At 40.7% G+C, this 14,440-nt stretch overlaps 2 protein-coding genes across 2 annotated transcripts in view; one reads left to right on the top strand and one right to left on the bottom strand.

Moving 5' to 3' along the window:
- Positions 1 to 1,733, bottom strand: part of LOC109510500 (leukocyte surface antigen CD53-like) — a 17,011-nt gene extending 15,278 nt beyond the window's left edge. Inside the window, exon 1 of the mRNA XM_019860848.1 lies at positions 1,707 to 1,733. The gene's annotated coding sequence lies outside the window, so the exon portion shown is untranslated. The remainder of the gene's footprint in view (positions 1 to 1,706) is intronic.
- Positions 1,734 to 4,375: 2,642 nt separating this feature from the next.
- tm2d2 (TM2 domain containing 2) lies at positions 4,376 to 9,405 on the top strand. The gene is made up of 4 exons (XM_019861018.1): positions 4,376 to 4,757; positions 5,087 to 5,174; positions 7,129 to 7,244; positions 8,728 to 9,405. Exons 1-4 carry the CDS (start codon positions 4,492 to 4,494, stop codon positions 8,939 to 8,941), a joined length of 684 nt encoding a protein of 227 aa, XP_019716577.1. The 5' UTR covers positions 4,376 to 4,491; the 3' UTR covers positions 8,942 to 9,405.
- The last annotated feature ends 5,035 nt before the right edge of the window (positions 9,406 to 14,440 follow it).

Raw genomic sequence — 14,440 nt, 5'->3', positions numbered from 1 at the left:
TCCTGCCATCTCGCATGGTGTTCTTTGCAAAAGTTTTCCGCCGTATCCCATGCCTGACGCAACCCTCCCCATTTCGCCGGGCTTGGGACCGGCACTGGGGAACAGTGCACCCCCAGGGGAGGGCACTGCCCCCCAGCGGCTGGGTTAGCCCAAGTAAAGAATCATAATGTCAAAATCTGAGAACGAATATAAATTCATTTGGAGTCTCATCAAGGTCTCCCTTGGCACTCTCTGTATCGTGCGTGACCCAGCATTTGATATCCTAGCAGAGAGCCACTTAATGTATGTATCGCATCCTTCTGCGGAAAGTCCGCCACAGGGCAACAGTGTCTTACGGAAAGATTCACATAATATGCCATTTTGGGTTTAAATTGAAGAGCCGATGTTTGACATAAAGTGACTTCATCCTGAGGATTTTCATCAGGGTACCAAAGTAGTCCAGTCGACACCCGAGGTCAATTGTTAATGTGTATGTATCATGCAGAAGGAAATGACATTGTGATTTTTTAAAATCTGTTTGAGAGTGGGTAACCTCTTGCCAGTAGATCTTGATGGGGGAGGTGCAGGGATCCTGGACACAACAGGAGATGGGAACTTTACCCATCCAGTCTGCCTCACCGCGAACTCCACAACACCTAAACTGATCAGAGGTGAAAAAAAAAGTCAAACTCAAATGCTGAGCAACACCGTTGAATTGGGCAGAGGTAACATGTTAGTCAATATTTCAACAATATCTGTTCAGAATAAGAACATGGAGTCAACAAGATGCCTTCAAGTTTTATTTGAGTGAAGAGATGATTACCAAGTGCTGGACGGCATCAAAATCCTCTTTAATGGTCTGGTTCTCTCCAGGACCGGACTGCCTGTAGACTGCCAAACTTTGTGTCAGGTCTTTTTCAAAGTATGTGTCGATCTGTACGGTAGACAGAAACTCAGTTATCTGCAATATCCCAGTTCCTTGGACAGTGAAGAGACAAATATCGCCTACGAGCAGAATCTGAACAATTGTTACTTGACTTGGCCTAATGGGCTTTTCCGCCATAAAAGTAATTCTGCGAGATCGCAAGCACTTCAGATTAGGGTCCCCGGAACAACAGAGATGTGTTTGACAGAAAAATAGAGAAGGCTGCTCTCTTTGGTGCCAGTGTGTTTACACCACAATAGTGTTTGATATGGTGACATTGAGCCATAAACACCATGAGCACTTGTGACCTATTCAGTCCCCAGTTACACATGATTCCTTGAGTTTGCCCACTCAACTTTGTTTCAACTTCATTATGCTCCGAGTATCCTGAAATGTCAATAATTGTGAGCGAACCTCATGTACTTATTTTCAGTTTTCGAAACACAGAAGAATTGCATTGAAAACATAATTCGCTGTCCAAGTTCAAGCAAAAGCTGCACATATTAAACGCTAACAGTATTTTCTTGTCAACTGTTTACACCATATCCTATTTTTAAAATTAATTTTGTCTCTAGCTAATACTGTATTGACATTATTGTGTCAAAGTGGCATATTAAAACCAGTTGACAAGAAATTGTATATTCACCCTTTCAATAGAAACAATGTATTTTTGTTATCCTGTAGCATTTTCTTTATGTCTTTAGCGTAACACAAAGCATCTGCTATTTCCGAGACATTCAGCATTAAAAAAAAACCCACATTTGAATGACTCATCATCAAGCAAAAGATGAAAAGGGCTCACCTGAAACCCCCTTTCTGGTAACGAATCACAAAATCAGATGTGGCTCACAGTTTCTTGTTCTCAGTGTTCCGTGGTGCCTACAGATGAAGCGAAAAGTAAAACGAGATGGGTAGAGGACAGACAACAAGCAGCGACAAATGTCAACTGTCAGAAACTGTGGCTTCTGTCCACATTTGCACAAAAATACAATGTGCAAACAAAAAATGAGCTGAATCAATTCATTGAGGTAAAGATCAGTGTCAAAAGAAATCAGGAACACTATCATTTACAGTTCAGAGTAATTCCATTGCCTAATGTATTAGGCACTAAATCAATTGGGCTTTCCCATGAATGGACATGATCAATGGTCAACAGCTTTGATGGTCTAGGCCACTTCTCACCTTACAAATGTTACTGTGCAAGAATGTTTTCATAAAAAAAAAAAAAAAAAAAAAACTACTGACATTACTGAGAGAAGACAAACTCTTTCCTTCCATATACTTCAAATAAATGAAAATAAAATGAGCTGTACTGTTTTGTCTTTGGTTGCATCACAAATGCTGCACACAAAGTTACCCACTATTGTGTAAAGACATTCTCCCAGGAAAGCCAACACCTTTTTTTTCACTCCACTATCATCACGCGCAACCATGGCACAATTTCTGTCTCAGGTCCAGTCTGATTAATTCTTGGACTGACCTGAACCTCTTGTTGAATACCTGATGTGTATCGTTGTCTCATCCCTTAAAGGTGTGTTTCACTTTCAAGTCTCCATGTTGGCTTTATTGTTCTTTGTTTCTGATTTTTTTTTTTTTTTGTCATCAGTCTTTGTTGATATTCTTTGGTTGATTTAAATTAAAAATGATCTGCCTGGCTTCTAGGAGTGTGTGAGTCTAAAAAAGTCTCTGTGACAAATTTAGGATGTAAAACAGCGAGATAGCAATGTGTCTTAAAAAATACAGAGCACACCATTTTTTTAGAATGAAGAAATGGAAATGATGACAGTTTCATTGATATATATTGTCTTTTGGCCCCCCCTACTGGTAAAAAAATGATTTAACAGTTTATAGATGACTTCCACAGCATGTCAACTAGCTGAAAAGAATTTAAAGCTAAACAGTAGTCTGTTTTCATCTTTAGGCTGACTGCGGGGTGTAGTGTGTGAATGTTGGTGAAAAGTAACAATAAAAAACTCCTGTGAGGTAATAAGATAAGAAACAAAACAACATAACCAACATAGATTACAGCTTCATTTATTTTGCCATTCCTTTTATACTATAGCAATCGAAAGCTGTTTCTCTCTTGGCCGCCCGGTGGTCCAGTGGTTAGCACGTAGACCTCACAGTACACAGGTCGTGGATTCGATCACGGCTCTGGGACTTCCTATGTGGGGTTTGCATGTTCTCCCCATGCCTGCGTGGGTTTTCTCCGGGTACTTCGGTTTCCTCCCACATTCCAAAAACATGCATGGCAGGCTGATTGAACAGTCTGAACTGTCCCGAGGTGTGAGTGTGATCATTGATGGTCTCTGTGTGCCCTGCGATTGTATGGCAACCAGTTCAGGGTGGCCCCCTCCTACTGCCCGAAGACAGCTGGGATAGGCTCCAGCACGTCCCGCGACCCTTGTGAGGATAAAGCAGATCAGAAAATGGATGGATGGATGAAAGCTGTTTCTCACCGAAGACTGTTTTTTTTCAGTATTTTTGTCACTGATGTTGCCAGTGTTTTAGACGAACATACAGGTTTGCTGGGATGTAAATGGAATATGTTATTTACATATTTATCAACAAAAGTAAACATTAATGACATTAAGACTTGGGAAGAAATGGCAATAATTTAATTTAAATATGCACTTGTAAAGTCTTGTAATATAACGTTTGTCAATTTCTGTCATTCACTTTTTTATATTACTTTTGTTTTTAAATTACCTTTGAGTCTTCAAAATTTGAAAAATATCCTTAAAATGTTTTACAATAAGTGTTGCAACTGTTAGATAGAACCCCCCCCACCAAAAAAAACAAAAACATTCAAATAAACTGGGCAACTCTGATGCCAGAGCACCATTATGCCAGAAACACAAGTGATTTAGTATGAATGAAATATCACACCAGAAAATATTTCAATTAGATATTATAATTGTATTTGTATTTCACCGAAAATAAAACTAGTTTCATTAAAATGTAGGCTCGCCCAAAGATTTTGACCAAAGTGATGTCTACAATTTGTGGATTTGATAATACAACTTGGAAACATGAAATTCATTCATTCATAAATGAAGAAACTGATGAGTATAAAAGAGAGGTCTAACTAAACAACTCATTAAAAAAGAGAGAACTTTATTCATTGAATTATTTAACATTGGACACACTTCCTTTCATTTTGAATACATTGTTATAGGCTTCAAAATCCAAGATCTATTTTCAGTTTCAAATTGTATTTTGTTCAAGTGCAAAACTTTTGACCCTAATTTAGCTCGAAATAGAACTACAAAGTAACAAAGTTGCTGGCGGTTGTAATATTACAACTCACTCGTGTTGCTAAACGTTGGACACAAAAACAAAGGTAACATTTTTGAAAAATGGATACGTTGACTGTTGCTGAGATAGATGTAGTGAGCAATTTACTCCAGAAGGGGGCAGTAATTCAATTTAACTGCATCGCAATACCCTATACAATTCTAAGGAAGAAGAAGCCCTACAAATACACGATACATAGACAGTAGACGGATATCGAGCTAGCAAATGAAGATGTCCTTTGTTGCGAATGACCATTTAACCGGGGTGTTTGTCGCTCTTTGACGGTGATAATGATTTCCGTAAGCTACATCCTGCTATGTGGGCAATTCCTTTTGTTAGTTACAGTAATTCTTTTACAATGTTTGGAAGGGATCCAATCCCAAAACTCTTCGACCGCAGATGTAGCTCCTGCTTCCCTTGGTCCTGGTTCGACAATTGTTCCTTTCTCCGAGCAAACCCTAGAAACTGTCAAATATGAAGTACCACTGGAAAGTACGAATTACACAGACGCCTTTGAGTACACGGGTCTGTCACCGGTCGTCCTCTGCAGTTATTTGTAAGTAGCCTCTGTAATGCTAAGATGCTAACACTAATGATGAAACATTGACCCATTTAAGCTGTCGGGGTATTACACAACATGCATTAAATACTCAGCTTTTATAATTACGTGTAGTTGGCATTATTAGCCTGTATGCATCATGTTTTGCTTTGGTGTGACACAGAACTGTACTTTTATATATTTGGCTCATTGTGTTTACAATTACTGCGTTTCCCCTGTGCAAAATACAAGTAATAATGGTTTCCAAGATGACGTTATAAATCAGACATTGCCAGCTTCCGTTCCTGACAAAGATAACTCCACTCCTGTTTTTTTTCTTGATAAAGGCCAGAGGAGTTCATCTACTGTCAGGACCCTGTGGATCATGCTGGAAATCAAAGCGCCTTTCTGGAAATGGGTCATGGGTGTGTAGTGGTAAGTGTAACTTGCTATATAGCCTAAAGTTGTGGTCATAAGTACACATGTGGGAAAGAATGGGATACATTCTTAAAAAGAACTGTTTGCTTCTTAGGTTGACTCATAAGATAAACATTTATCAATTGTCATACATTAATAAAGAAGAAAACTACGCATGTCACACTTTCTCATTTGTTGTAAAGTGGCTTGATAACTTCCAGTTGGCAAGTAAGCACAGAGGGACAGCTGGCACAAACGATTATTTTGATAATCGATTATTCACAGATCATTTTTGTGATTCGTTGACAAATCGGATCATATAAAAATTGCAGCATATTAGCAAGCAGCTGCTCTTACATAACCATCATTAGGTGCAAACTAAAAATAAAGACAAAATAATAATACATTGAACTTTTATGAAACTTCTCAACATGTACCAGCATTGCTGACATGCCCGGATTCTTAACTGACCCCTGGGCTGAACTTTAAGAAAAAAAAAAACGATTCTGTTCACAGTCTTGGAGAAATTACTTAATTTTTGATTGATTTTGGCTATATGAACGTTATTTTGCACCCCCAACCTCTCTGATATATTTTCTACCTACTAATAAAATTAAAGTTTGTTGAAAGATGCAAGTTTAGAATTGGAAGCGTGCCATCTTGCCCCACTGCTTCGCTGTGCGCGAGAGGTACCTGTCACTCATTCTTGGGGTAATGTAGTGCTGCGTAATCATATTATGACATGATAGGTAGGATTTAAAAGCATTCATCGTGCCCTATAACGGAACCGTTTTCATAATATTATTTTGATATGTGGGCTCGTTATTTGTTTCACGGTGGCAGCGACTCAGCCTTTCCAGCCTGATCTACTCAGTCTTCAAAGCTATTGTGTCAACTGGCTTGGTAGTCAGCGGATTTGAAGGCTCAGAGGAGTGAAGTTTGAATAACATACACTCAGGCAGCACAAGCTGATGTCATTTACATTGGGTTAGCTTTGTTACTGCAAAGGTTGCACCTGTGCATTTCACTCTTGGCATGAGTAATTTACACCTACCGTTAAACTTACATCAATTTTTTTTAAATTCTTGGTTTGAGCAGTTATGACTAGAGAGGGATACAAGTGATGATGTCGCAACATCGCTGCTCAATACTCGTTGCAAGTGCAATCAATCATTAAAATATCTGGGGAAAACACAAACATCTAGAAAACAAATAAACATATCGAAAATGTGCATCTCGCCTCCCAGCCCAACAGCATGTTCCAGCCTTGTTGCTCCACACATTTCTTTTACAGGACATGATTGTTTATATAATGTTGAATAATAAAATTGTGATGTGTTCAAATGCAATGTCAGTGTTTTTTTTTTTTTTTAATTCCCTCTAGACAAAAAAAAAGTACCTAAGTATACCATTCAGGCCCCGAATAGATAAGGACTTTCGTTGCGTGTAGTAGTATTGACAAAACCTTAGTGATACCTCCGTTATAAAATTATATTGAAAAAAAATACTCTTGCCAAAGCATTTTTAGCTGTGAATGTTTCATGACTTTTAAAATTGATCCGATATCTCTGTGCGATGAATATTGTGGAACTCACCGTAAATACAAAATAGCGAGGTCACACTGCAATAGATGAGAGTCGTGGTCACAAATGAAAATCTGCCATTTCGTGAATCCGGAATGTCAAAGTCCGGCAGGCCCAAGCTCTGAACCCCTGCTCCGATTGACCTAAAATTTGAGATGCAGTGTTGTGCCATCTCTATCAAATACAGCAAGTTTCCTTAAAATCAAAACATGCTTGGTTAAAATTGTCATTTAAAAATATAGATATACGGTATTTTATATTTTTTGGCATGGAATGATCCACTGATGAGTTTGAGGAGTGTATGCTGTGTGTACCTCTGACCACAACTTTCAACATGGGGTTTGATTGTTTTCTTTGAACAGCACCTGATTCATTGTTTTCATTGATAGTGGGGAGGACAGACGAAGAAAGAAGTGAACCACACAAAAGTTGTCTGCACTGCACTTGATGAGATTGAATGTGCCGGGCGCAGAGAATTCCTGAGAGGGAATGTACCCTGCATCAAGTAAGCTGCTGGATAGAATAGATGAAAGGCTGAAAAATTTACTTTCTGCCAACCTGATCGGCTTGATCGGATCAGCCTATATTTTGCATAATTTCCCATCACTGATTAGATTCGCGATCCGGCTGGTTGATTCCGAGGATGTTCCACGCTGCCATCGTGCATGTTTAAATCTGAACGATAGTTTGTTTTTGGCCCTTTTGTGTGTCCTTGTGAGCGAAAGACGGTGAAGAATGAGACTCACGGAGTCTCACAAGGAACGTGTCCCAACAGAAAGAGACATTGAATTCTATGGATGCTTTTGTCTGACCGAAAAACGATTCTCTATCTGACAAAGTGACTGCTGCGCAGGTGACAAATGTGTCTCGCAGCACGTCCAGTTAATCCGCTGAAGAAAAGAGTGGAGGCTTGTGATTATATTTTATTTTATATTACCTTCCACCTCTTCCAGCTCTGTTGAGTCGTGAATCCCCGGACTCATTTTGTTATTACAAGCCATTCAATATCATTTAACTTATTTTCATGATTGGCCTATTCATGAGCATACATCAGCATATGTTTAGAGGAATAGGGCATTGTTATCACAGTATACCACGTAAATAGGTGTGTGCTGGAAATGGGTAAACTACTGTCAGTGAGTCAGCCTGTGGGATGGAGACGTTGCGTCGCCGCCACACTGAGCGCTATCCCACTTTCCATCCATCCATCTATCCATCTTCTACCGCTTGGTATCTCAGTTTGTCCCTCAGAAACATACCCCTTGAACTTATTGGCAGGTTGTCATCCTAATTCACACAACTGGCCCGCCATCTTTTTATGACTACTCGGGCGAGAGTTTCTCAGAATCGAACATGTTAATCAGATAAAGCGTGAATGTATCTTTGCTCCATAAAGTGCAATGCTACATACACAGCAGACTACATTTTGAATTGAATTGAATTGAATACAACTTTATTGTCAAATGTGCTGTATACAGCACAGATGAAATTTCTTTCCACTCAACCACAGGAGAGAGAGGAGTCGCTGCAGGTGCCCACCCCGCCATCAAAAGAACAGTTAACATAAAATGACAAAATAATACAACACAGCACAACACAACACATTAGACACAGACAGTCGTGCAATCTTAACAACTTTCCTGCATACACTTTGTTGTCTGAAGCAGTTATAGATGAAAGAGGAGCGAATCAAAGTGTCCTTTTCACCAGTGGCTCAAAGACGTCATGCTGCAATGTTCACACGTCTGCTATAAGCTAAACTTGAAAGCAACAAGAAGCTGTAGCATCCATTCACGAAAAAGAGAGATTGGCTCTCTTCTCCTGTCCCATGTAAATCCGCTTCAATTCCAAGCCGCGACTCCCAGATTTGAGATGTTTTCATCAGAGGTATGAATTAGCAGTGTTATCAGTTCCCCAGAAAAACATCTGGACAGTCACTTTTAATACCTTTAGGTGGTTTCGAATGACTTTTTTTTTTCCTTCCACAGGTACACCGGACACTATTTCATCACCACTCTGCTGTACTCCTTCTTCCTTGGTTGTTTCGGGGTCGACCGTTTTTGCCTGGGCCACACAGGGACAGCAGTGGGGAAGCTGCTTACACTTGGAGGTTTAGGAATCTGGTGGTTTGTGGACCTGATACTGCTCATTACCGGTGGCTTGATGCCGAGCGATTATAGCAACTGGTGCACTTACTACTGACCAGAAGAGCGATGCCTGAAGTTGAACCTTCCTTGTGTTGGATACTGCATTTTCAGAGAACAGAAATGGGATGTCAGGCTGGTTTCAAACTACCCAGCCGAGATCCAGTCAGGTTACCTGTGGGGACACAAAAATACACTATTCTACTACCTGAGCGTTTTTCATGTGAAAAACACCCTGTCATGTGTACACGTCAGTCAAAAAACAAGCAGACAAAGAACAAACATTAAATCTTCTCCGCTTTCAAATCATTTCACTTTAAAATTTTCCGTCATATTTGTGAGACTGACCCACATGAGTCCACATAAAATTTTTTAAGTGTGGACTTAACAATTTCATGCAATATATTCACTTTATTCCCAACTCAATTGATGACGGCCTTCAACTATGTTGGTTGCAGCTAGAACATTAATTCTCATTGCCGCAAGATGCATGGCAGTGAGTTTTTAAACTTCAGATGGTAGTCAAATATTTCACCTTAAGGAAACAAATAATATTGCTCACAGAGATGAAATTCACATCTGGAGCAACATCCTTCAAGAAACGCCATTTTCAACTTCAAATGATTTATTTTAGTTTTGAGACCGACATTTGCTAGCCTTTTTCCCTTTGCGGGCAGATTGCTTTGCCACGTTATTTTCCTAATACTTTCATATATACACATAATGTGACTCCCTGCGGCAAGTACAGCTGCACGAGAAGATGGAGAAAAGTGCCCCCCGCCCACACCCACCACTCCTTTTCTGTTTTTTTGTGTTACATATTGGTGGTGACTGCATTTGAAATGTGATGATGTGTTAAATATGACCAATCGGCATCTCCAAATTTGAAACAATGGCCCTCAGTCGGAAAAGGGTAGAGTGCCCTCTGCGGATCGGGGATGAGATCTTGCCCCAAGTGGAGGAGTTGAAGTATCTTGGGGTCTTGTTCACAAATGAGGGCCGGAGGGAGCAGAGAGATCGACAGGCAAACAGGCCGACTTTCGTGGTGCAGAAAGAACTCAGCCAGAAGGCGAAGCTCTCAATTTACCGGTTGATCTATGTTCCAACCTTCATTTTTGGTCACAAGCTATGGGTCGTGACCGAAAGAACGATATCCCGGCAACAAGCAGCCGAAATGAGTTTCCTCCACAGGGTGTCCGGGCTTTCCCTTAGAGATAAGGTGGGAAGCTCGGTCATCCGGGAGGGGCTTAGAGTCGAGCCGCTTCTCTTCCATGTTGAGACGAGCCAAATGAGGTGGCTCGGGCATGTCCCACCAGCACCAGGCCCCAGGAATGACCCAAGAGAGACTATGTCTCCCGGCTGGCCTAGGAACGCCTTGGGATCCCCCGGGAAGAACTGGAAGAAGGGGCTGGGGAGAGTGAAGTCTAGGCTTCCCTGCTAAAGCTGTTGCCCCCGCAACCCAACCTCGGATAAGCGGCAGAAAATGGATGAATGTGACCATCTGAGTGTATGTAAAGGGAATGTTTTCAAATTATAAACCCATCAAGTGGCTTTCTCTCTCAATCCATGTGTGTTTTCATGGGACATATCTATTAAAAACCAAGTTTACATGCCCTTTGTTGGAAACCATGTTATGAACCACCCAGAAAACATTTTCAGAAACTGTATATTCTATTAGTTTCAGAGGACAGAAGTTTATAGGCCTCCACGCCGCTCCTAAATGGTTGCATTTTGCCCCTAAAATTTGAGACTACACGAGTAAAATTTCCATCTACTTGCACATGTGCAAGCAGTAAATATACAGTATATATTTTCCATTTTTTGTTGCTGACATTCTCCACACTTTGGATCAAAAGACTTGTATCACCAAAACAAAGCTGGCAGAAACAGAATGTTGTGATGACGTACGAAAAACATGACTGGCACCCGCCACGGGCGAAAGACTACTCGGAAAAGCATGAATTATGTTGCTAGCTTTGGCTGGCCCTGTCGACCACAGACTGAAAAAACAAAGGCAGTGATGCAAAGTGACGCTTTGTTGCCAGATTGTGATTTCCAACAATAAACAACAGCTGCAAGAGAGACTTATTCAACATGGATAAATAATTTGAGCTCTTACTAAGGAGAGTATTTACTAGATGTTTTTTTTTTTAAAAACCCAATTCCAATGAAAGTGGGATGTTGTGTTCAACAAAAATAAAAACAGAATACAATGATTTGCAAATCATGTTCAACCTTTATTTAATTGAATACACGACAAACACAAGATATTTAATGTTCAGAATGATACACTTTATTGGGTTTAATCATTAACGTAGAATTGTATGGCCCTGGCACATTCCAAAAAAAATGGGACAGGGTCACGTTCACCACTGTGTTACGTCACCAACATTAATGGTGCCCTCACAGATGTGTAAGTTGTCAATGTCATTGGGACTAACACAGACCCAGACCATCGCAGATGCTGTTTTTTTCTGGCATTCCGGATGGTTCATTTTCTCTTCGGCCCAGAGGACACAGCATCCACAATTTCCCAAAACAATTTAAAATGTGAATATGTAAGACCACAGAACCCTTTTCCACTTTGCATCAGTCCATCTTAGAGGAGCTTAGGCCCAAAGAAGCAGGCAGCGTTTCTGGGTGTTGTTGATAAATGGCTTTTGCTTCGTGTAGTAAGTTGCACTTATGGATGTAGTGCCCAACCGTATTTGCTGACATTGGTTTTCTGGAATGTTTCTAAGCCCATGTGATGATATCCCATACACATACTTGGTTTTTGATGCGGTGCCACCTGAGGGATTCAAAGTCCGGGCATTCAACGTTGGCTTTGGGCCTTGCCGCTTACATGCAGTGATTTCTCCAGATTCTCCAGACCTTTTGATGATATTATGGACTGTAGAAGACGAAATCCCTAAATTCCTTGCAATTGCACATTGAGGAACATTGTCCTTTCATTTTTTGACTATTTTATCACGCATTTGTTCACAAAGAGCTGAACCTCGCCCCGTCTTTGCCTGTGAATGACTGAACAATTCAGGGAAGCTCTTTTTATGCCCAATCATGGCACCAACCCATTCCCAATTAGCTTGTTCACCTGTAGGATGTTCCAAACAGGTCTTTAATCAGCACTCCTCAACTTTTCCACTGTTTTTTGCCACATTTCCCAGCTTTTTTGGAATGTCTTGCAGCCATAAAATGTTAATAATTAATTATTTCATAAAAACAATAAAGTTGGTCAATTTGAACATTAAATATCTTGTCTTTAGCAGTGTATTCAATTAAGTATAGGTTGAACATGATTTACAAATCATTGTATTTGATTTGTGTTTAACAGAACATTGGGTTTGGGGATTGGGTCTCTCTCTCTCTCTCTCTCTCTCTCTCTCTCTCTCTCTCTCTCTCTCTCTCCTTCTTCAACGCCCGGTCTTCCCAGAAGGAGCTGCAGTTTCCTCCCACAATCCAAAGCCATGCAGCTGACGAACCAAGGCAGGTGTGTGATTTTTTTTTTTCCATCTGTTGGTGCAACCTGTTGCCAACCCTGTCATGCCCCAAAATTTTTTCAACCTCACTTCAAAGCATCATCTATCCATCGAAATTGAATGAGAATACATTTCTGAACGTTGCCCCACCTCCTCCTTGCTTTTACTGCAGGTCACAATGTCATCTGTGCAGTATGCACATTATGGTCTAACGGTAACCTCATCCAACAGCCAATCCATCATTATTGCAAATATTAATTATTAATAAAAATGATCCCTAATGCACCTCCGACCTCCAACTTAATCTCCCCTGGCATAGCTACTTACCCTTACCCTTTTTACTTAATGCTTTTGTACTGCCCTCACACCTCCTGTACTATTCTAACATCTATTCTAACATATAGTGGCTTATGAAAGTATTTGGTCTCCTTGAACCTTTTGACCTGTTGTCACATTTCAGGCTTCAAACATGTATATGTATATATTTTTTTTTTTTTCAAAAGAGAGAACAGTCATGAATTTGAATGAAATTCATATGATATTCTAAACTTTTTTTTTTTTTTACGAATAAAGAAATTACTTTTTAGACCCACCTTTTGCTGTGATTACAGCTGCACGTCTTTTGGGGTATGTCTCTATCAGTTTTTGCACATCAAGAGACTGAAACGTTTGCCCAGACTTCCTTGCAAAGCTGCTCGAGGTCAGTAAGGTTAGATGGAGAGCATTTATGAAAGGCACTTTTCAGATCTTTCCACAGATTCTCAATTTGATTCAGGCCTGGACTTTGACTTGGCCATTCTAACACTTGGATATCTTTAATTATGAACCATTCCATTGTAGATATGTCGATGTTTGGTATCACCGTCTTGTTTGAAGGAAAACCTCCATCCCAGTCTCAGGTCTTGGGCTTGGTTTTCTTTCAAAATAACTCTATATTTGTATAGTTACTGCATCAAATCACCTCCCATGCTGTTGAAAAACATAATTTCTTCTCCCTCTTTGCAGTCAATTGCAGTTCTCGTTTGCCTAACCCCGGGTGAATTAGTCACAGTCTGATGCAAACAGCTGGTTTTATAAGTTCTTGCATGACAAATATTTTATTCAGAAAAACTCCTGCAAGCACTTCCAACAAAAATGAAAGCCTTTGATTTTTCTCGACAAGACCAAATATCTCCCAAGTGGATGAGAATTTACAAATTGACCATGTAAGCCATGCTCTAAATTTGGTGGCCTCTAAATGTCGTTCTTCCGCGGAATAGACTGTATGCCCCATTTTTTTTTTTGCCTGATTAAATGTCTTTGATGGTAGCTGCTGGCAGCAAGTTGCCAGGCGGGAAGAGAGCTCACCATAATTTAGTACAACACTGTCAGCGGAGTGTTATGGGATCGATGAGTCTCTGCTAGGAGGAAGGTGAAAGTTTATAAGACAGTGGAGAGGCCGGCAATGATGTACAGATTAGAGAGGAGGGAGCCCTATCCCGATATCTACACTTCCACACTTGTGCCCCTTTCATTGCAGGTTCCCGTCGATGGTGCAAGTGTGTAGGTTGTCCCTATTCTCCAAAGTGCTCTGTCGCCCTGCCCCATTTGAATCCTTGATCCTCACTTGGGCTTAGCCCGCATCCATAACCCATCAGTTGAAGCATATTGACCAAAAAAGCGTGAAACTGGTGATTTTCTGTGGAATACCTTTGCCTAAAATAATGGCTTTTCAAGTGTAAATATCGACTCATCACAATGTATATGCGAATTTTCAGTCAATTTTGAAGTCACCTATGTATTTTGTACTAGTGTGGTTGCCGTACGAAGTGAGTTTTTGCCTCAGTGACTACTGAAGCTGCATTCCGCTTGGCCGGTCGGTGTCTGTCAGCCCGATAGGACTCTTTCTTCATCTAGATGGCATCCCGTACTGGTGGAGTCCGCCCGAGGATTTGGGGATTGCCGTCTCAACAGTGGAGGCACGGAACATGGTCCACTTAATGGCCCCTGCCTCCCCGGGACCTGGGCAAAGTTCTGCCTCGCACATCAGCTCGGGCTCCTTCTCTGTCAGAGAGGTGACATTCCATGTCCCTAGAGCT

The sequence above is a fragment of the Hippocampus comes genome, unplaced genomic scaffold, assembly GCF_001891065.2.
Source record: "Hippocampus comes isolate QL1 unplaced genomic scaffold, H_comes_QL1_v1.1 scaffold130, whole genome shotgun sequence".
Classification (NCBI taxonomy): Eukaryota; Metazoa; Chordata; class Actinopteri; order Syngnathiformes; family Syngnathidae; genus Hippocampus; species Hippocampus comes.
The sequence above is the reverse complement of the archived record's forward strand: the minus strand, read 5'-3'. Positions and strand labels throughout refer to the sequence as shown.

Bases quoted from the DNA above. Each gene is read 5' to 3' on its own strand.
- tm2d2 (XM_019861018.1), top strand. From the start codon at position 4,492: ATGATTTCCGTAAGCTACATCCTGCTATGTGGGCAATTCCTTTTGTTA. The intron at 4,758-5,086 runs GTAAGTAGCCTC...TTCTTGATAAAG, and splicing joins GTCGTCCTCTGCAGTTATTT to GCCAGAGGAGTTCATCTACT. The intron at 5,175-7,128 runs GTAAGTGTAACT...TTTCATTGATAG, and splicing joins TGGGTCATGGGTGTGTAGTG to TGGGGAGGACAGACGAAGAA.